The sequence below is a fragment of the Ptychodera flava genome, chromosome 9 (assembly GCF_041260155.1).
Source record: "Ptychodera flava strain L36383 chromosome 9, AS_Pfla_20210202, whole genome shotgun sequence".
NCBI lineage: Eukaryota > Metazoa > Hemichordata > Enteropneusta > Ptychoderidae > Ptychodera > Ptychodera flava.
In genome coordinates this window covers 28431560-28459514 of record NC_091936.1, presented here as the reverse complement: position 1 = coordinate 28459514, position 27955 = coordinate 28431560, and the positions used below count along the sequence as shown (strand labels likewise).

General features: G+C 38.4%; 2 protein-coding genes across 4 annotated transcripts in view; both read right to left on the bottom strand.

Annotated features, from left to right (window-relative positions):
• LOC139140579 (BBSome complex member BBS5) overlaps positions 1–3595 on the bottom strand; it is a 28759-nt gene extending 25164 nt beyond the window's left edge. Inside the window, exons 1-2 of one of the 2 annotated variants that reach the window (XM_070709924.1) lie at positions 3441–3595; positions 2356–2438 (exon numbers count right to left, since the gene is read on the bottom strand). In XM_070709924.1, coding sequence (XP_070566025.1) covers positions 2356–2438; positions 3441–3499 — 142 coding nt within the window. In that variant the 5' untranslated portion in view covers positions 3500–3595. The remainder of the gene's footprint in view (positions 1–2355; positions 2439–3440) is intronic. The other variant, XM_070709923.1, reaches the window with a different exon arrangement.
• A 6891-nt stretch (positions 3596–10486) lies between these two features.
• LOC139140577 (uncharacterized) lies at positions 10487–27612 on the bottom strand. 2 transcript variants are annotated; one of them, XR_011554023.1, is made up of 4 exons: positions 27211–27569; positions 17122–17326; positions 13036–13858; positions 10487–12944 (listed from the first exon to the last, which is right to left on the bottom strand). XR_011554023.1 is itself a non-coding variant. In XM_070709922.1 (3 exons), the coding sequence occupies exons 1-3, from the start codon at positions 27400–27402 to the stop codon at positions 13287–13289; spliced, it is 969 nt and encodes a 322-aa protein (XP_070566023.1). In that variant the 5' UTR covers positions 27403–27612; the 3' UTR covers positions 10487–13286. The 2 variants fall into 2 exon arrangements, 1 of the variants encoding a protein (XP_070566023.1); XM_070709922.1 differs by having other exon boundaries at positions 10487–13858; positions 27211–27612.
• Between the last annotated feature and the right edge of the window lie 343 nt (positions 27613–27955).

Sequence of the window (27955 nt, the reverse complement as noted above, 5' to 3'; positions counted from 1 at the left end):
GCTGCTAGGAACACCACCGTTACAGTCACCACTGCCCTTTAGTTATATACATACCAAACCATTGCCACCTATTCCCAAAGTATGTTATTAGAAGGAGAACAAATCAAATACATGTCTAGGTACTACACTGTAGCTCCTTATTTTTCACGTTTCATCTCATCATCAATATCATAACATTATTGTACTTCACACCACCATTGATACCACAGTTGCTGTCCTTCTGTATTTGAGTGCAAGTACAGTAACTTCTGCAGCACGCGCACCAGCATTCACTCTCACTTCACTTAATTGTGAATACTGCAATCGGTAGTAAATTATACGTATACCACATTACATACAGACTGATTCATGTATTGCAGCCCACGCATAGGAATTACAAAATTGTGTCTGCAGGTAGGTTGATAGTCTGTTGCGTTTGGTGACTATCCTCATATGATTAGCCAACCTAGATTGAGTCCCCAAAATGTCTGTTCAATAGTTTGGTAAATTTTGACTACCGGTAGGCTGGAGAGAAAAGAAATTTGAGCAAACGGTGGTACCAATGATGGCTTGACACAGATTTACAACACTACTGTACAAAATTTGTACAACATTTTCAAAGAACAAAGTCACTATTTGTGTGTTTTTTAAATTTCCCATTATTTTTTGACTAGCCAGTAAATTGTTCAGCATCTCATTACATGCTGAAAGACTTATCAATGGAACATGTATTCTTTCTGCCTTATTAACAGACAAAGCAGATAAAACAATAGCATACATATAATTTCTGGTATCTATCAGAAATAAGGCTAACAGCTGCCCTAACAAACTGCAGAACATCAATGTAAAATATTCTAAGACTGTGGCTGACACCCACATGTATCTTTATATCACTCATAACAACAATTTTCAATGTCAAGACTGATAATGATAACATGAATTTCTTGAGACGGCAAGTACCCTATTAAACACAGTAACTTGTAAAATATTTCACAGCCCTGTTCAGGACAGAGGTGAGCATATTTTTTTCTGAACTGAAATTTCCTTTTAGCTTCTGTTGGAGCGGCTTTGATTTTGTCAAAGTTCTCATATTTGTAGCTTTTAGTCACTTTACACTCCTTGTCCACATTTTGTTACACTATGTAACCGACTGCCATTTGAGAAAGTTTTCAAGTCCACTTATAGCACTCCCCATCACCATGGAGGTGGAAGGGATAGAAGAATCACAACGTATGCTAATGAGCTAAAGTTCCTTTGTAATCCTTTGGCATCTTAAAGGTATACTGTCACCTGTTCGAATTTTGCCACAGTTACCATGGAATGAGAAAGTCTAACCAATCACAGATTTTTAGCGGGTGGCCGCTTTTTAAAAACAGCGCCCTCACATGGGCATTTCGAATACCAAGGAACGCCCCTTTGACCATATAAGGGCATATTTAGATTACAGGTGACAGTATACCTTTAATCCCATTACGGCTATTGTTTGAACATTCTTTTACAGCATGACGGGTACCGACACTGACAGTGACTGACAGCGTTCAGTGTAGTCTCAGATAACCTTTGAACTCAAGTGAAAATTGGAGATGCAGATTGAGTACAGTGGTCAGGAGACTTCTGCAAACCCTTCCTTTGGTTAGAAAATGGTGGTGCAGCCAGGTTGATAGCCAATATGTGAGCATTGGCAATTTTTGGCCGAGTTATGACAGTTTTGGTTTTCTCCACAGCTGAATACATGTACCTGTAATTTTAAACTTTTTCTTATCATGGCCTGCCTCTATTGTACCCAAACTTCTCTGGCATTCGAAAGAACTTCAACATGTAATCCCCGTGGTCAGCTACTGGTAAGTTGCAAATGCAGCAAACGGCAGCATATCAAGCATTTCACGGTCAAAAACTAGTCATTTTGGTATTTTCATGGTAAATTTGTCATTGTTTATGCTTTAAGCCAGTGTCCCGAAGTTACCAAGGACCTGTGGTGAAGTGCCGAACTGCCGAATGTTGTTCATTAAGTATTGATATATTTAGAGTAGCTTTAGCAGAGGTGGAAACTGCCGTGGAAAAGCTAACAGTTAAACAACTGGTGGTACCCATCATGGAATGAAGCTTTATAAGGGTGTTGTGACTCCTCTCTCCCTCCCTACCTCCATGCCAACACCAACAGTCAAGGAAGTGGATTGGCTATGGATCTGCAGCAATGCTGCTGCAAGGTCCAGAGCTACTCTCTCATACTGGTCGTACCCACAGGTGCTAAGAGTGTTCAGTGAACACAGTCTCTCAACCTGGACTCGAGTGAGTCAGAAACATTTTCCACCCGTAGACTCTCTCAGCGCCTGTTGTCCTGTCGACAGGACCGGGAATAACTTTCGAATTCCTTACCTCTGTCTCCATTATTTCCTTTGGTATCTTCCACAGAATCTAACCTATCGATCAGGGTTTCTCCTGGACGTGTCCGCATTTGTCTGGTTCAAAAAGGGAAACGACAACACAGAAACCATCAACAATAACAACATCGCAAAGGAAATGCAACGCACATGAGCGGTCCTACTAATTACTGCCCGTCACTGCCCGTCACTGCCCGTCAGGAAATTAGCCTTCCAATTACTGTAATCTGTCGATATATCAATACCAAAGACCACTTATATAATAGAAAGCTACAAAATAAGAGTCTGTTTTACTCCAAATGCCCGAGTCCTGTCTCAGAACTAACGTGAATATTGGAGCGCTAAGTTCTCTACTCGACGGGCAGTGATGATAGGCAGTGTTCGGACATCGATTACGATCAGCGTTGCCACTTGTTCGCAAATCAACGTTGTTGGGGTCTGGGACGACAATTTTGTTTGGTTGTATAGTAAGTAATGTTTTTGATATGAGATATCAACTGATTACAGTCGTTGAAAGGTAAATTTCCCGACGGCAGTGACGGGCAGTGGTCGGACGTCGACGGGCAGTATGTATGGCCAATGGTGATGCATGTACGATCACACGATTAGCGTTGCTACTCGTTCGAAATCGACATTTTTCGGATCTTGGAATATTATTTCGTTCGTTTTTACAAAGAATAGTGGTCTTTGGTATTGAAATATCGACTGATTACAGTAATTGGAAGGCTAATTTCCTGACGGGCAGTGACGGGCAGTGACGGGCAGTAATTAGTAGGACCCAATGCAAGTTGCAAATATCACTCTCAGATTAGCGGTTATGTTTTAACAAGGGTCCCTAAATTGCACGCTTGGTTTAGATTACTTAAACATTTTCTTTATAATCAACAGGTTTTGAAGTACACTATAATGTTAGCAAGATATATCACAGTGTACCAATGGGCAGTAATACCATACGTGATGAATGACAGGCAATTCGTTTGCCCGGTTCGCGTTGTGTATTGTTGACATGGCAATGGTTTCTCGACAGTTCACGACTTTTAACCGATATAGCATTCAATTTAAAGGTTAAATGACACTTACTGCGGACTTATATCGAAACGGACATCTCTGTCCTCCCAAAGCACATCTAAAGCTGCCATTTGGAGACCACAGAATGACCAAAATTGAAAAAGAGTCTAGTGTTGACACTCTGCGCCTAGGACGTCGCCATCTTTCTCAGAGAAAATATTTCCCATGGTGCACGAACATTCGATGCGAAATCTGTCCGTTGGTGGCGTTCTTCAACTGATTTGGTCGGGGGAAGATTACGGCTGGCCTGACCAGTCCACCAGTAGCTGTTGATGTTGGTCCATGGCTGGTGGTGTTTTCAGACGTAAAAAGGCAGAAATCCCGTCTGAAAACACCATAGTTATGGACCCACAGCGAGTCCACCAGGTGCAAGTGTACGCTTTCAAAGACTCAGAACGAATAACTAACAGGGTTAAAAATCCTTGTGTTTTGAAAAATCAGAGTTTGCATCTGAAGGTAGAACCACAGGGGGCAGATGAAAGTCCCCGGGGGTGGGGAGGAGGTTTTCTTTGTGCAACGGTTTACCTTTAATATTTGATTTTATTAATTTTGACTGTGATATTTCAAATAAAGCTTTCGACGCCAAACTGTTTGACTGTGTTTCCAATTCCTTATCTCCTCTTCAACCAGTGCACATACCACTCTAATTGCTGCGCAAACATTGCCAACTTGTTACATGTAATGACTGAGCGTATCAGCGGATTAGCTTATTAAGTCAACACCACAGCCGTCACACACGTAGTAAAATAAGGAATGCGTGTGGGACGGCTGTGGTGTTGACTCAATCACTTAATCCGCTGATACGGACAGCGGATTAGCAAGTTGGCAATGTTTTCGGAGCAATTACAGTGGTGTATACACAAGTTGGAGAGGAGACAAGGACTTGTCGGTAATATATAAAGCAGTCAGACGGTGTGGAGTCGAAATCTTTATTTGAAATACCACAGTCAAAATTAATAAAATTACTTGTAGTAATAAAGAAAGCAGTCAGACGGTTTGGAGTTGAACTTTATTTGAAATATCACAGTCAAAAATTAATAAATAAAATAAGGTAAACCGTTGCACAAAAAAACTCCCTCCCACCCCATGGGACTGATTTTTTCCCCCTATGGTAGAACAGTACGCCTTATGGACAAAACTTCGGGCATTAAAATTTATCAATTCTCCTCTGATCTACCCACAGGGAACTCTGACTGAATAACGGTAAAATAAATAATAGAAAAATAAAAAATAGAAAAAAAAGATCAAAAAAAGAACAAAATAGAACAAAAATACCAGGTAAACAAAATAAACAAAAACAAAACAAGGAAACAAACAAACTACTGAAAGATCAATTGTGGCACTTCTATGAAACCTGGCTAGGAAATGGTACACTCTAAAGAGAAGAGGGACCATTCCCTAGCAAGGTGAATCTGCAAGCCTGTACTGTTTCACGGCATATGTCTCACAATGGATCCATCAGTCGCTTGTTTGTTTACTTGTTTTGTTTTCGTTTTTCTGTAATTTTTGTTTATTTTGTTTTTTTGTATGTTTGTTTATTCTGTCTGGCGTTCGAAATAGATAGATAAATAAACTTCACATGCACCGGAAACTATTATATTCTCATCTGCACAGATTTCAATTATTTAATCTAAAAAAGTTTATTCTGGCCATTGAAAGTGAGATCATTAAGAACATAAAGAAAGTAGATTTAGTATTGTCCTTTTATAATGAGATGAAAGCAACTTAACACATCAGTCTCTTTGTTAGTGATACAATATATTGGTTTGTTATGGTTACGCGATCATGATCGACCTTCATCGTTCATGGCAAAATGGCACCGAATTGGTTGACCTTTAAGTCATCTACGTAAATCTTCCTTACTTTGGTGAAATTATACCCCTCTTCAATAGTACCAATTTGAGCGCTTCAATAGGTTGCTGTGGAGTAATGGTTTATTTGTACAGATGATGATAAATTTGTATGCATTTTTGTGTCCACTTTTCTCATTTTTGTTTAAAAGATCTTTCCCTCTGAAACAACTCAACTGATTATGATAACCCTTATATTTGATTTATATGCAACATGGGCATCACTTAACTTATTTGAATGCATGATGGCCAAATTTGCATATGTATTTATGGGGACAATTTTCTAAATTTCGGTAACATCTCTGAAACAGCTTGTCTACTTGCAGTTTAATTTGGCATGTTACACATGCAAAACATTATTGTTGCCATATGTTGCTGGCACCTAAGCATAGGTTCTTGAGGTACCATCAAAAATGACTGTGACACAGTAATACACTGAATGCATACATACCGGTACATGCACACGAAAATCATCCCATTCATATGGCACACTGGGTATACATGTAGGTATAAACAAAGACAAACACTTTTAATACAGATAGCACCAAGAGAATCCGCAATTTTTATTTATTATTGTAATTCAAATTTTACTATGTGAGACTAAGGATAAGGAAAAATAATGCCCATTTTGTGAGGTAGTCATCTAATACAGTAAAAGTATACACTGCAAGATCACACAAATGCAAACAGAGTTATTTTCTCAACAAACATGAGTACATTAAAGTTCAATTTGCCGTTACTTTTGATGTATTTTCCAGTATTTTTCTTCTTTTTGTTTTTTAAAGTTCCTTGTTCTTATCCTCAAATTATGTTGAAATGTGTTCAGCTTGTCCACACAAGTCTGCCCATGTGGCATGTAAAATATAATGGTTTAAAACCTGGGTCTTTTACGTCTAGACTGGAATGGTATCAAAAGTTGCAGCTCTTCAGTGTCACAGACTGAGATCCAATTTGAATGTACTCAAGAAATGGTCAACTTCCAACTATCATCATGTGAAACAGTCAGTTGTCATAGTTTCTAACAAAGTCACTTCCGATGAAGAGGATTTGAAGTCTAATCTGTAATTGAAATCTTAAAATTAGTAATTAATATACAACACTGTTGGATTTCACAGCATTCCATGCTTTTGTCAGCATCAATATCAGCATATAAGAAGAAACTCATCTTAATGTATTAAAAGTTTCTTCAATCACAAAGACTAGCAAATAACTTGAATATCACTTGCGGAAACGACAGTAGATCATGACCATTTTGTATTTTGCGAATGAAAGCAATTTACAACAACCTACAGTGTGCAAATCTGATGTTCTTGTTGGTCAGTCAATACAGGAAGCTGCCATTGATGCAAAACTTTACAAAATCGTTCTACATGACCCTACAGCTACTGTCCATTTCTGCACCGGATGTTTGGCTCCCCGACTTATGCTGGCTGAACATGCATGTCTTTCAAATACAAGTGTATCTAACTTTGAGTAGATATAAGGCTAAGTGAGATTCAGCCTCACAAAATAATACTTATTCAACTAAAATTGGTTGGGCAAGAATCTGGCAGGCTTCCTCGACTACAGCGGTGGCAGTTAAAAAAGAGAACAATAAGTGGCAGTTAAGAATTATATTGATACAAAGTAGCCATTAAGAGTACGATGAAAATTGGGGTATAAGAGCAAATAATTTTTTATAGGAAGTATTTGTGCCGGCCCTGTTCTAAGGGGTTGTTGATCATAAAAGCTGACGCACTAGAAATGCAATTCCTTAGTTTGGGTGTCAACCCCCTCTCCTCGAAACATAACACCTTAATGTGAAACAGGTCTCACAACATTTTTTAGTTGAGTCCACACTTTAAGAACTGCACACAAAGACATATACACGTCTCATGTCTGTATAGTTATTTCTTCTCTTCGTCAAGTTCTCTTTTCCCATTCTGCTTTCATGTGTTGCACTTAAAATAATATATTTATTATGGTTTCATGGTCAGAGTTTTTACTTTTTGTACTAGAAGGATCCTTATTGTGCTGATTGCAAAACCTATCAGGGTCTGACTCCTGACCCCCTTAACTAAGATAATACGTTTCTAGTGATAGAAACAGCTTTGATGATCAATGACCCCTAAAAGTGGACCGATACCTTCTCAACTGGCCATGGCATCAAGCAGTACAACCCAAGACAGCTCTTTGACACAGGATATGTACGAAAGAGGGCAGAGGGAGGTTTATAAACAACAGTTTAGCTAAATCTCTGTAAGCTTTAACTTCTGGCAAGTTTTTCAGTATTTTGCTTCTGTATATCAACTACCATGTCTGACCCTATATCCGTTTGTCATGCTGAAATTTCAAGTATTCTTTTTGTCAACACAGCTTGTATGTGTGTAGTGATCATTTTTAATTGTTCACAAATGAATTCTTGTCCGGACTTGAATACAATTTTCAACAATAAGAATGCAGATTATACTCATATAGGTTGTGTTGATATGCTAAAGGCTTGGCATTAAATTACAGTTAAGGGATTCAATGCAGAAAGTGTTGGAAAACCACAAAAAATTGGAAAAAAATAGCCCAAAGAGTGTACAGTATCTGATACACCTTTCGAAAAAACATAACTGGAAAATGCATACACAGCCTGAGTGAACTGTAAAATTGCTTCTTTTCTATTAAATGAAACTGAATATGTTTGTGTGACTGTAGCTACTACTAGTACTACATTTTGAATTTTCCATGACATGTTGAAGTAACCATGTATCACAAAGAAAGTTGTATAATATTTTACATCAGGCCAAATAAAATATATATGTGCGTTTCTGATAACCCAAGAAAAACCTACCCACTCTAAACATTTTTTTTCGCATTTTCAAAATAATGCAATAAATTATCTAAATTTTCCTATATATGGGTCTCAGCATCAACAAGAAAAACAAACAATATCCTTGGACCTACCAAGCCTAATTTTTGTAGGCATGTTACCGGAAACACAAATTGTTTTTTATTTAGCACCAGATTAACAAAATACAACATTTTCTGTGTTGTCTTTCTATGCCTACAAATGAAAAAGTATCAAGTACTGTAGAAAATGCTCGATAAACAAGAATATATATCATAGCCTATGTTTTAAAGGTAAACTTCATGATAAAATTTTGGTTTGAATTACAAATGACAAACTCAAATTCCATGATAGAAGAAAATTTCTAAAAAATACCGCAATTATACGGTGTCGCTCAAATTTGATCAGAATTGGTACATACCAGTGTGGGTTAACAAAGATCAACAATAAATGTTGTTTCTATCTGTTCAGCGCAGGAAAATTCTACGTTGATGTTATGACAATGATTTCTGCACAGTACAACCAGAAAAACAACAAGAAATATTTAAACCAGAAAAACAAGAATGACAAAAGTAATTAAGGTCTGAAATTTTAGGTACTGGAGGTCAACTTTAGCAACATGCATAGCTGAAAGGCAGCTAGCCCCTCTTAGTTTGACCATAGACGCTCTTCCTCCCCTCTACTGACGGTCTTCCTCCCCTCTACTGTCTATGGTTTGGAGAGTTCTGTTAATATGTAACAGTTCATAAACAACTCCCCTCTACTGACGGTCTTCCTCCCTCTACTGTCTATGGTTTGGGCAGTTCTGTTAATATGTAACAGTTCATAAACAATGACAGGAAATGACTCAAGATAAGTGGAGTTTGCCTGTCACTCCTGCACACATGCAGAAATTCCCTTTTTCTTACCTCATTTGCACATTTTTGACACTGATATGTTCATTTGAACAAATTCACATCTCAACCCCTGCATCTACCTGTACACCAAATACTGAGATGGTAGCTTTGGCGGTATGGGAGCCTTTGTGTGTGACGGACATACATCCGCACATACCCACAAATATACAGACATCCACACCACTCAGACTCATCATATAAGCTCTTTTTGGTATTTATATATAAAACCAAATATGAGCTAAAAAATAAAACAAGTTTTGTACATGTGTCAAGTAATTGAAAGGTGCATGAATACATTTGAATCACTGCTACGCAGTTTAAAAATAGTTCTGGGTCAGTTTCGGTCTAGTGACAACTATGGGGCCAATGATGCCATAAACAAGTTGCCCCTGAATATCCTACAAAAGAATTACATTCGAGAAATGTAGCATGTATTGACATGTCACAAACCACAATGCCCTGCTGTTATTAGACCCTGTAACACACCAGTCACAGTACTAGAGATTTCCCATAATTCATCATGATTTGTACTATCGTAGATTCCTTCCGTGAAGTCTACCATGTCTCCCCTGTGTACACAAGTTCCTGGACTACATGTAGTTGTAAAAATTCTGAAAACATACTTTTAAGGACACCATTCTTCTCAATTTCCATTTTAAATGATTTAGAAAAGTATGCTTGATTGAGAGAGGAGATAGCACTTTTGCAAAATTTTCCACAGAATGTGTACTTAGCCATACAGAATAGTGTGATGGAAAGTAGGGAGACAAGTTGCACTTATTTTATGAAACAAAAGGATATCGATTTTCTTTAGACAAATGAAATTTACACGTCGCTGACTTTTCTCAGAGAATGACCCTTCAGTTTTTCATAACTTGCTTCCCAAAAGTATGGCATTTGTAGTAACTGCAGAATGTGACTTTTATTGTTATTTGACAGTTTCTTTGAAATTTATACTGAAATATTTTCAACATACTTTAAATAAATACAGTTCATCAATTATCTTGAGACTTCACATTGTTTTTATGCTGAACTGCAAAAGTTAAAAGAAAAACTAACATCGTTGGTACAAATCAAGCAGAATTGTGGGAAATTTATTGTACCGGTACTATGTATGGTCAAATTACAAACCTTGTGAGTTGCATTAAAATCTAAAATTAAATACAACAAAAGATACATAACACATCCGGGGATGCTTTAAATATGTCGAAATATGTACTCTAATTGCATATACCATGATATACATCTGCATGCATTATATATATATATGTTACTTGCAATAAGTTACAACAATATCTTTAAATACATCAAGAAAATCAATAAAAATAAAATATTCATTATATATTCCAACATTGAATGTCAATCAAAATATACAGTATACACTCAATACTCAAACACATATAATATTAAATATATATATATATATATATATATATATATATATATATATACATACATATATATACACACACATATATATATATATATATATATATATATATATATATATATATATATATATATATATATATATATATATATATATATATATATATATATTGTTGATAGAGATGAATACATATATTGTGTATGAGTTGCATGATAAGGGAAAAAATGCATGGTTTCAAGTTGTTGTCTATAAGATTTTAAACACTGCTCTTAATGGTACTGTATATTTTGCAGTCTTTACTCTTTATAAATTAACCCTTATCCTGCCAAGTTCATGTGGCACTGTCGGGTCAAGTTGGTTAAAACTAGCGAGGCATAGCATGTCCCATATATTGCATTGTAACAACGACTGGAACATTTGAACGCCTCTCAAAACATAGATACTGCAACAGAGTGACATGATTTTTATAGACTCATTCTGCCATAACATACTTTGCCAAGTAGGTGAAACTGTGAATCAGTTTTGGCTTGACTCAAAAGATGATGAAGTGATACATGAAGGTCTGGCAGGATAGGGGGTCAATGATAACATAGCCAATATGTATATCTGCTGGCATCTGGTGTCATCTTGTGAAGAATGAACAGGATGTGAATTCATACAAATGAGAACATATATTCATGGAGGAAAAAAAAAGATTTTTGTTTGTTGCCTCTAAACACTGCAAGTATTCTCCTTCAATTTGAAGGTTTGTGGTTTCGCAGCATCAGGCAGGACAAGACTAATTTCCAGTCCTGTATCCATTCTGCATAAACTATGAAAACATCAGTGTTTTACATAATGCATAGGACATTTTGTAAATCTCATGTTGTTCTGTGGTCAGAAAAATTTAGACAACAAACAACTCTGTCTGTGCTTTTTGGTATTACGGTGAGCGAAAACATCTTACAGCAGCACAGATGCAAAAACGTTCTTGAAGTACTTCTAACTTTACAGAGGACAAAAACGAAAACTGAGCAGCATGTACAAAATACAATCTCTGCCCACAGAATAAGAAACATTGCTAAACTGAAAGTTATCTTTGTTAGGCTATCTGTTTCTATAGACTACTATCAGTGCTAAAACCTGGTGAGGAAATATAAAGACATCCTTGTTAGCTTCCAAACATGGTTTTCATTTTATTCACAGTTCATCACAGCAAACTATAGTGTTGTCATGCCTTCCTGTAAACATGGCCCCTCCACGAATGGTCAAGCATTGAAACCTTGTTCTTTTGTTACAGGGCGCATTTTGAAATGGTTGTTTGTTGATTTAGGTAATGGGTATAATCCCTACTTATCTCTGTAATGACAGAGAGTATTAATATTAATTATAGCATGCCAAAATTGCCTAAAATTATTATGTATAATGAGCGTTTTTACAGAATGCTTTCTGATCAGTTTTTTGTGCATGCGTTGCAAAGGTAAAAAATTTTTATGTCCACCTCGAGAAGTCTTAAGCTAGTGTGCATGATAGAGAGAGAAGCCATGAGTTGGGAAATTGTTTTCTTGATTTTAACAATCGCAATGTTGACTGGAATATCATTTTAGAAGAAGCCAATGGTACTCAGGCAGACGAAGTTGAAAAGTAACACGAACTCACAAAAATATAACTTGGCACTTGGAGGGTTTCCAAAGACAAAAACTGCGTTTGAAAGTTCACAAGGTCGACAAAATCAAAACATTAGGTTCAGCAATAAAATGTATCCAAGGGGAAAAATTTACAGCATGGCCACCACTATTGCCAAATTAATAATACCGAAAAAAAGATTAGGTACGTGGTACCTCTGAATGATCACAAAAGGAGAAAAAATGGAGATAAAAGCAGGTACCCACATCAACATAGTGCCAACTCAATAGACCGCAGACAGGGTCAAATGGACACAGTGTACAAACTAGGCTGTAGGAATCAAACAATTTTATGTATTTGGAATTTGGTAAAAACTTACAAAAGAATTCAAATTGAACTCTTCAAAATATATTTTTAGTTAAAATACGATTAAAACGATGTAAAAGCAAGGTTACTATGGAAATTTCAGTATTTTTTCTGTACAACAGAGATGACCTGTTGATTGAAAAGACGCCATTTTGTTTTCAACTGAAACTGAAAACACAGCAAAAGTAGTCATAGTAGGTTTCAAAATACCAGAACAAATAGATTTCCAATTTCTTACAGTTTTTTTGCCTTGGATGGAAATGCATGTCTCATTCTCCTGAAGACAAACAGAACAAGGCAAGGGACCTACACGTTGGTAGGATTTCCGAAACCCATGGTGTCGTTCAAGACTGTGGTCAAGATCACTTTAGAGCTGAAGCAAGCTGAAAAACATTATCCAAGATTTCTCATATAGGGAGTCTTATATTAAGAAACTACTGCACTCACTTTCTGATGTCAAAATAAATCTAATCCTAGAGCTATGAAATATCGCAGAAAGACATAAATAAAATTGACAGGTTGATTTGAAGCTGTAGTAAGCAATGCAGTGAATATTGCTGAAATAGAACACTTTAATGCCTACTATGTCATCACCTTCCTCTGTCTAGCAATACACAGTCTAATGTCACAGTGTAGGCGATCCGCACTGCCAAACAAAAGATTTTAATGCCTACTATGTCATCACCTTCCTCTGTCTAGCAATACACAGTCTAATGTCACAGTGTAGGCGATCCGCACTGCCAAACAAAAGATCTCGATTGCAATGTTTGATCATTAGTGGAGGGACGGTGCTGTAAACAAGCAAGTACTATAATTGTTAAGTTCTACTAACTATACACCCTGTATGCCATTAAAAGCGAAAAATTGGGCGTTCTGAAATTGTTGAGGTTCTGTAGTGTTGTTGGCCACATAATGCCTTTGCTGTAACTACTCCCTCTACAGGTAAACCAGGCAAAGCACAAAAGTGACCAACCATGTAGCCATGTTACAGAGAGAAGAACCTCCTGATGAGATGATGTTACACTCAAAAGATTTTGAAACACATTTTTCTGGTGGAACACTGGTCATCTTAACAGTCAGATTGTACGCCGCATTCTGGGCATACTCACATGGCCCACATGTTGCCTTATCTGGGCAATGCTCTGCTGGAGTACACCAGCCATAGACACCAACATAATAATGTCCAACCCGAAAGCTCGGATCTGACGGAACCAGTGTAATTGATCGTCGACTGATTGAGGCAAGTTTCCATGAGTGATCATTTATGGTGGGTTTTGGAATCGTTGGCGAGACTAGCAGTTCAGGCCAGGCATAGCTGTTCGGACAGTCCTTTGCATCGAGACAATTTTCCAGACTTACATTCACTGAAACGCATTGTCTTGGTACGCAGAATCTGTAGTAGTGATAGTCCTCAGCTTGGAGGGTTCCAGCAATCTTCCTACCGGAGATATCGTCCAGTTCTGGGTGTGCAGATTCAACACTCTGTATCAGGAGAGTGAATTTTGAACCTATGGGAGAAATTCATTCAAACTTTATGAGTGGATGGAATCATACATTGCAACCATGTCTAGCCCAATGATAATATATAATTGTAAAATTTGAATTTCAGCTGCAGCATACAATACAAATTTTCTTTTGATCAGTTGAGACAAGTCAAAGTCACCGTGTGGTAAAAATTTCTACTGCATACATACTTGATACATACATAATCTAAACTTGGATCATCTAAATATACAAAAAAGGCTATTGTTATGCAATGACCCATGATCTTGGCTTGTCAACATCTATCATTCTCAAGGTACATGACTGACCGTATTCAAGGTTATCTTTTCTCAAACTTTCTTTCCTCAAGAATATTTTCTATCTTTTGGAAATTTCAGCAGTTTCTGAACAAGTTGTTTTCATTCAATAATATCAAATCATGCTGAAACTTTAATAGATGATGCAGTTACCGGTACCGTTATAAAATCCGTCATCCTGAAGTGTGTCGTTATTCTTTCGTTTTCCAAACATTATTAAAAAAATTTCCTATCTAACTATGACACTTCCAAATTAATTAAATAGTTACTTCATTAGCATTGTGGACTCAGAGCAAGAAGGCGAGAGGTCTATCCACACTTGAATGAAACATCATTGTTTTCAGTAGTATATATGTGGCATCTTGCATGCATTATCTCCTCTATTATGTGTGCATGACATCCCTATACATGACCTTCTACTTGTCCTTACCATTGTGAACGGTGTCTTTATGATGTGTGTGACCCTGTAATCAGAGTGACCTTTAACTTGTGACATTTCTGAGCTCTTTGCATCACTTGAGCAATTGTCTGGAAATTTGTTCAGCGCAATACCTTTATGTGTTATGTGTAAAATTTCTCTCTTGTCAAAAGAAGGGCACACTTCTAACAATTGCATGTGCCATGGCGCCCTTGAGTCTTTGAAATTCATTATTTGGTTGCTCAGAACTTTTGTGTAAAGGGCTATGTTATAGCCAGTGTTTCACTAGGTGTAAAGTGGTATATGGTTGTGGGATCTACCTACATGTATTTGCAAATGTCGATACACATGCACACGACCGTGACATGCATTACAACCTTGGACACACGGCTAAAGCAGTCACCATGTCAAAGGTTAATTAAAAATTTACTTTAATTAAAAATTTACTTTGGTTCAGTCCCAGCAACAGAAGTCTATTATATGAACTGACGCCCAGATTGCTCGAATATCACTTTACGATAACTTAAATGATAAACTTAATGATATGAAAGGGTATATTACTACTATTCATATTTCACATATTTCAGAACCATTTTTTTTCAATTGAAAATCACATTTTTAGTGTAAATGGAAGGGGAAGAAGACTGGAAGTGTAATAATGTACAGAGGACAGGGTGGTTAAAGTTTAGTGATGATTTCATTGACAACATGAAAATTGCTTGTTTTTCCAAAGGAAAAAGTGAAGTCTATGATGATAATGGTTGAAATACGGTATTCTTGAAATCAAGTTCAATGCAACACCCTAATGGCACATTTTAGGAGCAACAAAAACATGACATGATCACATTAAATTTTACTTTAGTGATTGAACATGTTGGGAAAAAGTACCGGTCTACCAGGCCACACCCAAGAAATCTCCATGAGTCTCAAGCTAACAAGCTACTTAAAGAGACACTCCCACTTGGTAACATTTTTAAAACACATTTTTTTAATGCCAACGGTCGATATTTGACTTGGCGACTCCGCGCGGATCGCGAGATATTGACAAAACATGTCATTTCCCGAGCGTATTTTTCACATCCCGAAGTTTTACGATCATTTCTGGTTATGACCCGATATCCCCCGAAATTGTGTTGTTGTGCTGAATGACGATATTCTAAGGAGTCCAAAAACGTTCGAATGACGCAATTAATTTACCTCCTACTGCGATGACTTTATATACATCATTATCAATGCCTTTACCTCTGGTAATTCTTTTTTACAACTTCTCCTATAGTTTTTGTCGTTTTCATTACTCTCAATCAGTTGTATTAAAATTTTAAACAATACCACATAGATATCAGTTTTTACGTTTAAAATATTAGTTGCCTCTGATGACTACATTTTGTCGTCTGCCACACAGTTACGCGTGGTTCGACACATATCGGCCGCCGCGTGTGGTATGCGCGCATACCACGCAGCGGCCACTATGCATACTATGTATCAACCGCACCTATCTGTGCTAGTCACCTATGCGAATTCTGGTGGAATCAGCAAACTTTGTTTTTCGTTTTTTTGCCGAGTCACTAGGACTCAGCTTTCTCCCATGGGACATGACCGCTCACCAACGTGAGTGGTACTGCTGTGGCGTACAGCAGCGTCAGCGTAGACTCGTACTCCATAGCATAGTTGACAATGGCCCCAGTGCCGAATGTTCTATCTTCGGAAGCTGAATTCAGGTGGGCCACTGGAATTCAAACTTTAACTTTTTTGAGGGCATGTTTTTAACGATATCTCGCGATCCGCGCGCAGTCGCCATGTCAAATATCGACCTTTGGCATTAAAACAATGTGTTTTAAAAATGTTATCAAGTGGGAGTGCCTCTTTAATAAAGTCAATATTATTTTAACAACTGAATTTTATTCCAAAGAAGAACTCATTCATCAACAATAAAATTGAATATTGTAAACATTGTGTTGCCGTTAAAGTTTGCACGGAAAATACTTTTGTCTTCTAGCGTACTTGAGGAACAAGATGACAGGTTTGTTTCACAGAATGAAAGAATGAAGATACAATGTATTTTCAACAATTACAGCGACTGTTCCTTTAGATGGAACTTTCAAGGATGATGCTAGGACTTTCATTAAAGGTTGCAAGGATTTCCATGGAGGCTGTACCATTAAAGGGACAAAGTCGGCCATTTTTCATGAATTTTGTTTGATACGAGATACTACATGTACTTATATTGTTTGACATGTTGAAAGATACTGAGTGAATAGGTGACCATGCCATATATTTGACCCTTGTTTTAGACAAATTAAATGAAACCATGGTGAAAATGAATTAATGGTCATGACCATTAATTCATTTTTGCGATGGTTTATGTATCATGTCTAAAACCGGGGTTGAATATATGCATGGTCACCCATTCATTCAGTATCTTTCAACATGTCAAACAATATAATAAGTAGTATCTTGTATCAAACAAAATTCATGAAAAATGGCTGACTTTGTCCCTTTTTATAGCAAGTCTAAGTTTTCAGGACAGACACAGAACTTTAATGCATATACTTACTTTGATCACCAGTATGAACCTCCTCGCTGCAGAATGCATGCACACCGATGTAAAATGTACCAACTTCAAAGTTTGGATCCCAGCTGGAAATTGTTAGATTCTCATGACCCCAGTCGTATGACGACCAGGCCAGACTCTTTTCTGTCGGGTATAGGACAGGATACCTGGAAACGTACAAATCTGGCTCCCCTTGAGTTCTTATAACCTTTAAAAGATAACAATTATCACAATTAAATGTACTTAAACAACAGTTGAAACAAGTGATCACTTTTTCATTCTCTGTATCAATTATTATTTCCTGTTTACTGGATTGTTTTACATCTTTTGATACATTGGGTGATTTTAACCCTTCTCTCTCTCTTGACGGTAGCTTTTGACAACTACAGATTTTAATACTTACAGGTCTATTGATTCTGATAGTTCCAATATTAAAATGACATACTGATTCAATTATTGTACCAATGAAATAAATGGAAATCTGCAAACTGAACAGTGTATTTGCATTTCTTTGTGACAGGTGATTGAGTATCTCCTACCTTACCCGAGAGGTAGTTCTGGAACTACCTCTGTGGGTTCTACAACTACCTAGGATAATTTCTGAACCTTGCCTTGACTGGTAGTAGGAGGTTCTTTAGTGAATGTGGTTTTGTTTGTATACTGTGACGTCATGATCGTGGATTAAATATCCTAAATTACGAAAGTTGATTAAATTTGCAAATAGGGAATTGGCTAAAGTGAAAATGACTTTCAATGTTGTATCATAGCAAGTTTCGTCAAATTTGGTCTGGTCAATACAGATAAATATCCCAGTCTTTCAATTAGGAAAGTTCATTAAATATGCAAATTAGGAATTGGCTGAAGTAAAAAAGTTAAATGACTTTCAATTATGTTGCTTTATAGTATCTTCAATATATAGCAAGATTCATCAACTTCGGTCGAGTCAATTCAGATATATATCCTTAAAGGGATAATAGCTGAAACTTTTGACCATTTTTTCCACCCGACCACATGATAAAAACCAAGCTACAGATTATATCTATCCCTTCCTAATTGTCGATTGACAAGGAAATAAGTCGAAACTAACACCCGGTTGTGAATAACGAACGGTAATAAAAACGAAGTTCGCGGCGCTTGTGTTTACAAAATGTTAGGCGATCACATGGTATGGAGCACAAGGAGTGATGATATCACTAGCCACGCAAGAGCGGGATTTTAAACGTGATCACTGTAACAATGGAGACAGAGAGCGTCGTAATTAATGCATATTTATATCCAACTTACACACATGTGTATCTGTTTTGATTGTGATGTACGTCCACTGTACATTTGAATCTGGAATGCTATTTGTTCAAACTCTTTTTTTTCTGTTGCTTGAGTATGAGACATTTCAAGTGGTGATGCGTTAGGTTAGAGTAAAAATGAGGTAATTTAGGTCCGGTGCATTAGCCGTCCCGGCATCGGCAGTCGGTGCATCGCCCGAGCCAGCGCCAGTGCCCGAAACGACTGTCACTGCGTCAAAAAGCCCGACACGTCGAGCATTTTTCCACCAACTTCCATTACTAAAGTTTAAAACTAGTGCATTCATAATTCGGTCGGTTTGCTTTGTCATTTATCGGCGAACAAGTCAACTACCCGGTAGTTCAATGCAAAGGTGACGATGCGATGCTATTACTTCAAGTTGACGGGATTGGGAACGGCTTACACTCGGGCCCGCAGACACCAGTTGTGTAGGTACATGTACGTTTGATGTTGACCTACATGATCCGCTGAATCACTATGCATTCAAAACGTAAAAACAAAGACCCTGCCGCCAGCACGTCTGATTCTCTGGATTTACTTACTGGTTTACTAGACTTGGTTCAAGTGTGTGATTTGTGAACGTGTGAGTTGGGTGAACGCTTGGAATGCGATGATTTGTGTTCTGTTTTCATGTGAAACGTGTGAGTAGGATTATGTGAACGCGTTGAGTGGGGTGAACACGATGCAGGGGACTTTCACCCGGCACAAACTAACTCACTACTGCTATAGCTGCACAGACTGAATAAAAACACGTTCGATCGCTACGAAAATCTGACCTGGGCTGCCAAATTTTACACGAGGAACTTTTGCAAATCATTTTATTTTTTGAAAATACACCGACTTGAACAAGTCTCTGGTTTACCTTCGTCCTGTGACACCCTATGGCTCAAACGTAGATCATTTAGGAGTGGGAAGGCAATCTTGCCCGAGTTACAGGATTTGATTGTCGTGCATGGAAATCTTACTGCGTGGTGGGGATAAAGTTACTGGCGATTTTCTCGACACTCAGAGAGGTGGCGAAAATTTCTGTTTCAGCTAGCTGTGGGTCCATAGCTGTGGTGTTTTCGGACGGGATATCTGACTTTTACATGCTGGTTTTGACTTTTACGTTTTTAGTCCCACCACCACAGTGAGGTTAATAACATAAACGTCAAAACCAGCATGCAAAAGTCAGAAATCCTGTCCGAAAACACCACAGCTATGGACCCACAGCTACGTTTCAGCGATCATGGATTACGAAATGTATGGCAACGCTTTGTATCGTGTGAAGCATTAGATATCTCTCAAAGAAAAAAGACGAATTATATGGCGATGACGAATATGGCGATAGTGCAGAAGATGTCTCAACCAGTGCCGTCGCACGAGGTGTGAGAAGCCGATGGTCAGTTGGGGAATGGACTTTTAGAAAACTAACACCAGTAGCCTACGAAAAATTCACCGATGAATATATATTGTGATGAATATGTGATTTTTTTCTGAACAACACCCAAACACAATCCGGTTCTTTGATTTCCAGTTCTTGCATATTTCACAAAGTCCTAGTCAATATTTTCGAGCCATGCTTCTAGTTATTTGGCCATGCTTCTAGTTATTATTTATACTTTGTATACCTTGTATACTTATACTCATATTTGGAATTGGCAATAAAGTAAAGTTATTTCTCCCGCAGCGTGTCGATATTCTGTTCGGGTAAATCCTAGCTGTTCATCGTCGCACAATTTTACAATTTTTCCAAAGATGAACGACAGAATGGCCACAATGTCTGAACAACGTCTGAGAAATGGGTTGATCTTGAAATTTTGAGGTCGAAATTGGAATTGCTTTGGCCGTGAACTTCGCTATTTCGCGCCACGATCTTTTGAGTTTGGCAGGTTGATGTTTTCACTTGACAAGTTGAGCGACAGCTGGGAATATCTTGCGGTAAGACGCGCTCGCGGCTAGGCCTTTGTTTTGACGTGACGTTTTGAACACATCAGTGATCAGCAGTATCTTTGAGCAAAATTTTGGTGGTAGGCCTACTTGTAGTTGAGTCATTACATTTGCTATTAAACTCTGGTTACATTTCCTAAATATCAAACCAATAAATTTTAACATGCCACGTTGTTTCTTCGACAGCAACCACAACAAGTACTGGTACAGTGAGCAGTGACAGTTCGCGAGCTCGGGCGCGGGGCCCGGGTCACACCATCAATGATTGTTCAGTGTAGCCCACAGCCGTCGACGTCCGAGAGGTGTACGGGCTGTTTTATCTGCTTATTTTCCTGAAAGAGTGTTTGCATTTTGGCTATAAATCACTCTGAAAGGCGCTTTCGTACTTTAAACATTTCCATCGTCAGTATTGCCTATTTCAGTCTATTTTTAAATGCATGTTTATTGTTTGTTTGTTTTTATGGGGGATTCTTATTAAATTTACTTCCGTCGCGAGCATCACCACTGAATACGACAACATACAACACAAGTGTACATGCATGGTTACAGAAATATGATTATTTCGCAAATGAAAAAAGACAACATAACTGCAAACTATAAGTCATGCGAAGAATTTATCTACATAAGTGACCAAATTTTACCAGGTTACCCGCAACTCAATTTGGTCTCTCACGTTTGTAAATTTTCAGTGATTTTCGTAATGTTCAAGGGTCATGACTGTGAAGGCTAACATAAACATTTTACATCGCATAGCCACACAGTGGTGGACATGAATATGCTTCCTTGTTTAGACATGATAAGGATCGGATATTGCCAAACTGTCGGTTCTACATTTCCAGCTGTCAATGTGAATGACAGATACATTGTTCGGTCTACCCACTGTACTGGTCGCTTGCGCTGCGCGCTGTAGTGAGGACGCCATGTTGAACCAGAGTTGAACTGTGCGGTACTTCTCTTGCACATGCGTACAAAGTCTATTACGTTGCATTCCGTGTGTCAAGATCGTTGAATTTCTCTCCGTCAAGAAATTCACTTCGTCAACATTCTTTATCACGAGGAATTGATACACGTTACGTACTGAGGTCAACTAGTAGGTGATTCTTCATGATTCACTATGCTTAATATTCATGTGAATAGTTCGCGGTATGCAACAAAAATAGTGAAAATATTCTCAAAAGTTACAGCTACTATCCCTTTAATTAGTGAAGTTCATAATATATGTAAATAAGGAATTGGCTTATGTTAAACTGCTTAATGATTTTCAATAATGTTATGTATCTTCAATTTATTATAGCAAGTTTCATCAACTTTGATCAAGTCAATTTAGATATGCATATATCTGATTAGGAAAGTTTAAAGCCCCAGTATTTGTAACTTTTAACAATTGTTTTCATATTTTTGATTAAAATGACATCCTCAGTATGTGAAAGTAGACCATAATTAATACTGAATAGCATGGTTTGCATGCCCAGCCCGCCTCACGATTAACAGTAAAAGGAGTGAAAAATGACTTCTTGTCCGGACCAGAAGTCAGCTTTGTTGACACACGAAACGAAACGTAATCACACCACCGCGCATGCTCAACCACATCTACGCAAGTTTTACCGTGGCGTCCGTAGAAACCATACGCTCTTCGAAAAGGTCTGGTCCATCGAAACTGGAGACTCAGCTAAAAACGCGCGAAAGTTGGGTGAAATACCGGAAAGATATAAATATGTAAGTGTTTACAGATTGTTCCGACTATAGTGAGCCGTGCAAACAAACGTCTTGAACAGCTAAACTAACGACTGAGGCAGTCGATTGTAAGCTTCATGCAAGGCACTGCACGTTGTGACCGATGGTACGGAGATCAAGTTTGCTGAATGAATTGAGAGAGAAAAACATATATGAATAAAAATTCAACACTTCACCATTGTAATCATTGAACTAGTCGTTTCTTCCATCATGGAGTATAATGAAAATTTCGTTGAAAATAAATGACGGGACTGATTCTGCTCCGTCTACTCAAACGAAGTTTTGTGTACGGCCAGGCTACGCTGCAGGCAACACAGTCTATCAACTTCGCATATCTCGTTGCCGTACGGCGTAATTGAAAACGTTCAGAAAGGAAAAATTATATCTTGAATGCAGTACAAAAGTCTTACTTATTAAATTTAAAAGTATTTCAAAATAATATCGAACGTAACGGGTATCTATTCCTCACAAGGACTACAGTAGTACAACAAGTATCGGCTACTGCGATGCAATGGAAGTTCGAACACAAGAGAGATCCCGGCCTCACTGCAAAGTAGTCCCCTGCGCACCCGGCCCGACAGCAAACTAACCTCTTGGTTTGATTCTGTTGTTTATATTTTTGTATAAAATTCATAATACATATCTGAATTTCACAACTGTACAATTTGCTCAGGCTGTAATCTACAGACGATCGGAGGGAGCTAAGGCAGGCCCCAAATTTGCATGGACATAGCCCTGCGTACGATGCTGTGTGTTCCGCTACAGCTAATAGCCCCGCTCACCACAAGTCCAAAAATGGATTTGAAGTCACCAACTCTACGTACGGGTCTTTGCAGGGCTGTGGTGAGCGGGGCTATTAGCTGTAGCGGAACACACAGCATCGTACGCAGGGCTAGCATGGACAATGCCCGGGACAATTATAGACGCAGCTCGATGAGAAAGTCATTCACATAAACCTAAATGAAGTGATCAATAAAAAACTTTTAAACATCACTGGTTCTAAAAATTTATGATCAACGGTTCCGACCTACGGAATTTACACTGCGACGTTGTTTTTTGTGTGTTTGCCCAGCTACTAGACCTGTAGGCTGTACTACATGGAGGTAGTAGACTGTACAAGTGCAGCGGGGCCTGGCCGAGATTGGTGTGGGGCCTGCAGCAAGGTAAAATTGACAGCGTCCATTGCGGAATGCCCGCGTGTAATCCTTTGTCGTTTTGGAGGGAATTTACCGCTGTATTCAGAATGCCTTTTTACCAGTATAAAAGCTCAGTAACTGATGCATCAAGAGCCAAGAGTCTGTAAATTTCTTAGCAGTAGCTCCATTGTTTTTTTCTAAATTTTCGCTGAGATACAGCAGTGCGTATACTGGTCCTGATCGTTCTGACTCCGGCGTTCACAGCTGTTTAGGGAGCCGTCATTATTTACGATCTTGGGGTCGGAGGAATTACATTAGAAACTCCGAAATTTTGAGTCGCACCCCAGTCAACCATGATGACTTTGAGTAACCCCCTCTCTCTAACAGAAAGTTTGGCTTACCTGAGCCCATGTAATAATATGTAGATATAAAAGCTCACCTAATAAGCAGTCTCCGACCATATAGTATTGTTAAATTTGGATGGGTAGCCTGTCATTATGGTATGGTTAAATGTCCAAATGGTTGTCGAACTCAAGTCAAATAAAATATACATTTCTATGATAATATAAAGGATAAATTCACAACAGTTCAGTTTTGTCCTAGATCCTGTGCACTTATAGTGATATCTGTCGAGAACATTTCTCCATGACCCAGCCTCTCCTTCCAACCCTGGTAACGACTGCAGAAAACTACTGTGTGACATCATCATCACCACTGTTGCTCCTCATCTTTAATGTCGCTGGTGCCATTGCGTACATGAACAACGATATCATTCTCATCGTCACTATCTTCTCTTTCATAATAAGTATTGCTAGTAGTAGCACCTACTTGTAGTTTTTTGCCTAGCTTCATCTAGTTGATATTTATTTGTACTGTTAGAGTATTTATTTTCTTTTTATTTAATATGTATCAGGGTAAAATATATATAATCAACTAATCATTATGTCATTGAGGACAGAGTAAGACAAAGAAAAAACATTTTGAGCACCCCCTTATAACTTTCAATTTTTGAATGACCCCCAGGTCGTAAATACTGACGGTTCCCTTACTTGCTGCCAAAGGCCATAGCGGTCACTGCACTCGACAGCCTACCATACATTGCCAAACTATGTTGCTTCGATTTCGCAATCACCTTGCCGCTAAAGCGACAATCAGCTGAAATTTATTACTTCAAGTTACTCAATTTTGATAGCTATTTGCCTACAGAAGTGAGCCAAGTGTATATAGTGTCGTCTTGATTTTACATCGGTACCCGGAGTTCTGAGTGACCAACTGCAGGGTGCGCATCGGTGCACTGCCGACTGCAGTTTGAATAATCCGTATATAACGCACACGGTACCAGAATAGAATGTTACCCTCCTCTGCCAAAGTTCTGTATCCTCTGAAACACAGTAGCAGTACGTATTTGAACGGAGAAGAACAAAATAAAACCATTCGCAGGTCATTCAGCCGGCGACCATGGGCGATTACCCGGGCAGTGTGGCGTGGCATAGCAAGGCCCCAGGAATGTTGCGGGCTCGATGATGTCATCAGTATCGGCGTTCTCGATCACGTGCACAGTCTACAAATTGTCAACAAACCCGCGCGGCAATCCAACTCGATCGGGCAATATTTAGCGTTTGTATGTCACTACAGGAGCACAAATTTGGCTTATTTCTTTACTGAACAACATTTCACGATGGATTTAAGAGAATAATATGTAATTTCGAACATAAAAAAAGGTTAACAGTTACAAATACTGGGGCAAGTTTTATAAATATGCAAATAAGGAATTGGCTGAAGTAAAAATGCTTAATGACTTTCAACAATGTTATATCAAAGTATCTTTAATGTACATAGCAAGTTTCATCAATTTTGGTCAAGTCAATTCAAATAAATATCCCTAATTTCAAAAGTTCATTAAATATGCAAATTAAGAGTTTGATGAAGTCAAAATGCTTAATGAATTTCAATAATGTTAAATCATAGTATCTTCAACATACATACCAAGTTTTGTCAATTTTGATCAAGTCAAATCAGACATATTGGTAATTTTATGTCACCCCTTAATATCTTTCACAGCTGATAATCTTGGTGTGATCAACATTTGTAGGAAATCTCATCAAATTGTGGGCAGTCGTTGTCAATATAGATCCGTTTTTTCTAAAATCATTCATTATGCAAATGAGAAAAAGCAAGCAAGCCACATCCACTAAAAACTAATCAGTTCTTACCATTTGCAAACTGAATCTATGTACCAGATTTGATATTGATCTGATGAGCTGTTTTTGAGATATCGAGCACACAGACAGACAGACAGACAGACAGACATCGCTGCCATATACACTCACGTGTGTGAACACGTGAGCACAAAATGTCCATGTAAAACATTGTAACTCCAAAATCGTTTGTCCTTGCCAAAGAAATGTATTTTGTCTTAAAAATCACGAGAAATGGCTTGTTTATTACATGATGTACAGGGGGAAATGTTATTTTGTGGGAATGTAAGCAGCCATATTGGATTTATGCAAATTATCAAAGTTCCTATGTTAAACATTATATCTCCAAAGTGATTCCCTGTACTAAATAAGTAATGTTAGACTTCAAAATCACTTAATTGTTTTAGCTTGTTTAACATGTGATATATGGCTAACAATGTTATTATGTCAGACAGCTGGCAGCCATATTTGATTTTATGCAATTTTGTAGATTGACTGGATTTAAACCCCGACCATCCTGGTACATGTGGGTTCTTATGTCATTTTTCAACCAATATTCAAAGTTTTAACATACATAAATGACAACTTATAGTTATGCTTTTTTGGCACTATTTCTGTATCTTTCTCCCTTCTGTATTATCTGATCTCTCATTCACCTTGTTCATGTGGGTTTCACCATTGACCCTGAAGCAAGAGGGTCTTTGGTTTCACCAACTGATGTCACTCCGCGATCAAGAATACACAAAAAAAATGAGCAAACATACAAACAAACTGCTCATCAGTTTTTTTATTGTTAACGAACATACCCAAAACGTTTATACGCATAATTGAGCTCGGTCTCAACTTTTTGGTTATGAGTGTGGTTGATGTGACTATAATGGACAAGTCGGTGAGTGTCTGTGGGCTTGCCAGTCAGACCATGCATTGCCATGCCGCGGCGTAGGTTTGTAGCGCATAAAGTCACTTGTAAACAATTCACGGCGGTGGCCCCTGTGATCACAGAGAACCCAAAAGTCTGGTTGTTGTTGTTGTTGTTTGTATTGTTGTTTACGTTTATTAGTTGTTGTTGTTGTTGACCAATAAAATTCAACGAACATAACTATTTCGGGGCTATTAATTCATAATTGTTTCAAACATAATGTAGATGTCATAAGAAACACTACAAGGATGCTAACATTATTTGACCTGATGCAATTATCTCCTATATATTCTTACACACAGTGTGCACGTTGGGAGAGAGTTGCATTGGGTCAAATAATGATAGCGTCCTCCCGTCCTGGTCCTAAGTGTTTCTTATGACGTCTACATTACTTTTGAAACAACAACAACACTATAGTTATACTGGTTGAATTTTATTGGTCAACACCAACAACACGATTAATAAACATAAACAACAATACAAACAACAACAACCCGACTTCTGGGTCCCCTTCGCTGTGATGAGTAGTCACAGCTGCGTGTGCATGGTTCGAGGGTACACGCGTGCGGCCGCTGAGGGGTATTACATTAGAAAAAGCGGCCTTGACCGTGTATCGAACCACTGTCGTCAGTAGCTCACAACTTTTCCCAGCAATTTGGGAGGGAAAATGGGGGGGGGGGGGGGCTGCAACAAACTACGCACATGTATATAGTCTGTATAGTAGTAAATTTTTGCGTCCGTGCTATGGATGATGGACGTATCACAGACAGTACGTCCATGGTACCGCCTCAATGGTCCATGCTGCTTCCGAGCGAAACCTTATCCCTGCACTCCCGCGTTCCAGCGTCCATGTTTAAATAAACTTTAAAATTACCTGAACTCTGAGGTCTTGGCAAGGTTCTGTCACCTCGACCGTGAAGTACTTGAAAAGATCGCAACCAACTTCAAAGAGACCGCTCTCCTTGCCAAGTTCAATTTCAACGTGATGTGATGACTCGCTCGTCTTTAAAAGCACGGAAATCACAAGTGCGGCAGTTAAGAAACTGTTCCTGCGACGACGCATCATGACCAACTAAGGACCTAAAACAGTGCCCGCGAAAATGATTAACAGTAGAGGCAGAATATACACACGCTTGCACCACGAGTACCGGGAACGTTCTAATGGAAATTACGATTTACACTAGCACTACTTGCAGTTATATGGGCCACAGTCACTCGTGAGCTATTCAGCTCTTGGACTATTGTCCCCACAGCTGAATAGCTCACGAGTGACTGTGATATGGGCGGCGCTGTTCTGTAGCGGCGCCCTATCACGAAGGAGGTTTTTATCCCATGTTCCTAAAGCGAGACTAACAACAGTCACAGCAATACATGGCAATTGTTTCATCATCAGCCGGCCAGAATAATATGAACGAATCTTTGAAATATATCGGAAAGCTTTCATCAGTCACGATGCTCACGATGCGATGCTGGTTGTTAAGTTGTTGCATTTTAACCTTTAACCGGAAGAACACATGAATATTTACTTTTGTTGATTCATAGGGGAAAGCCTACATGTCCGGCCACCGGGGGGGGGGGGGGGGGGGGGGGGGGGCAGTAATCCTCTCAGGCCCACAGGC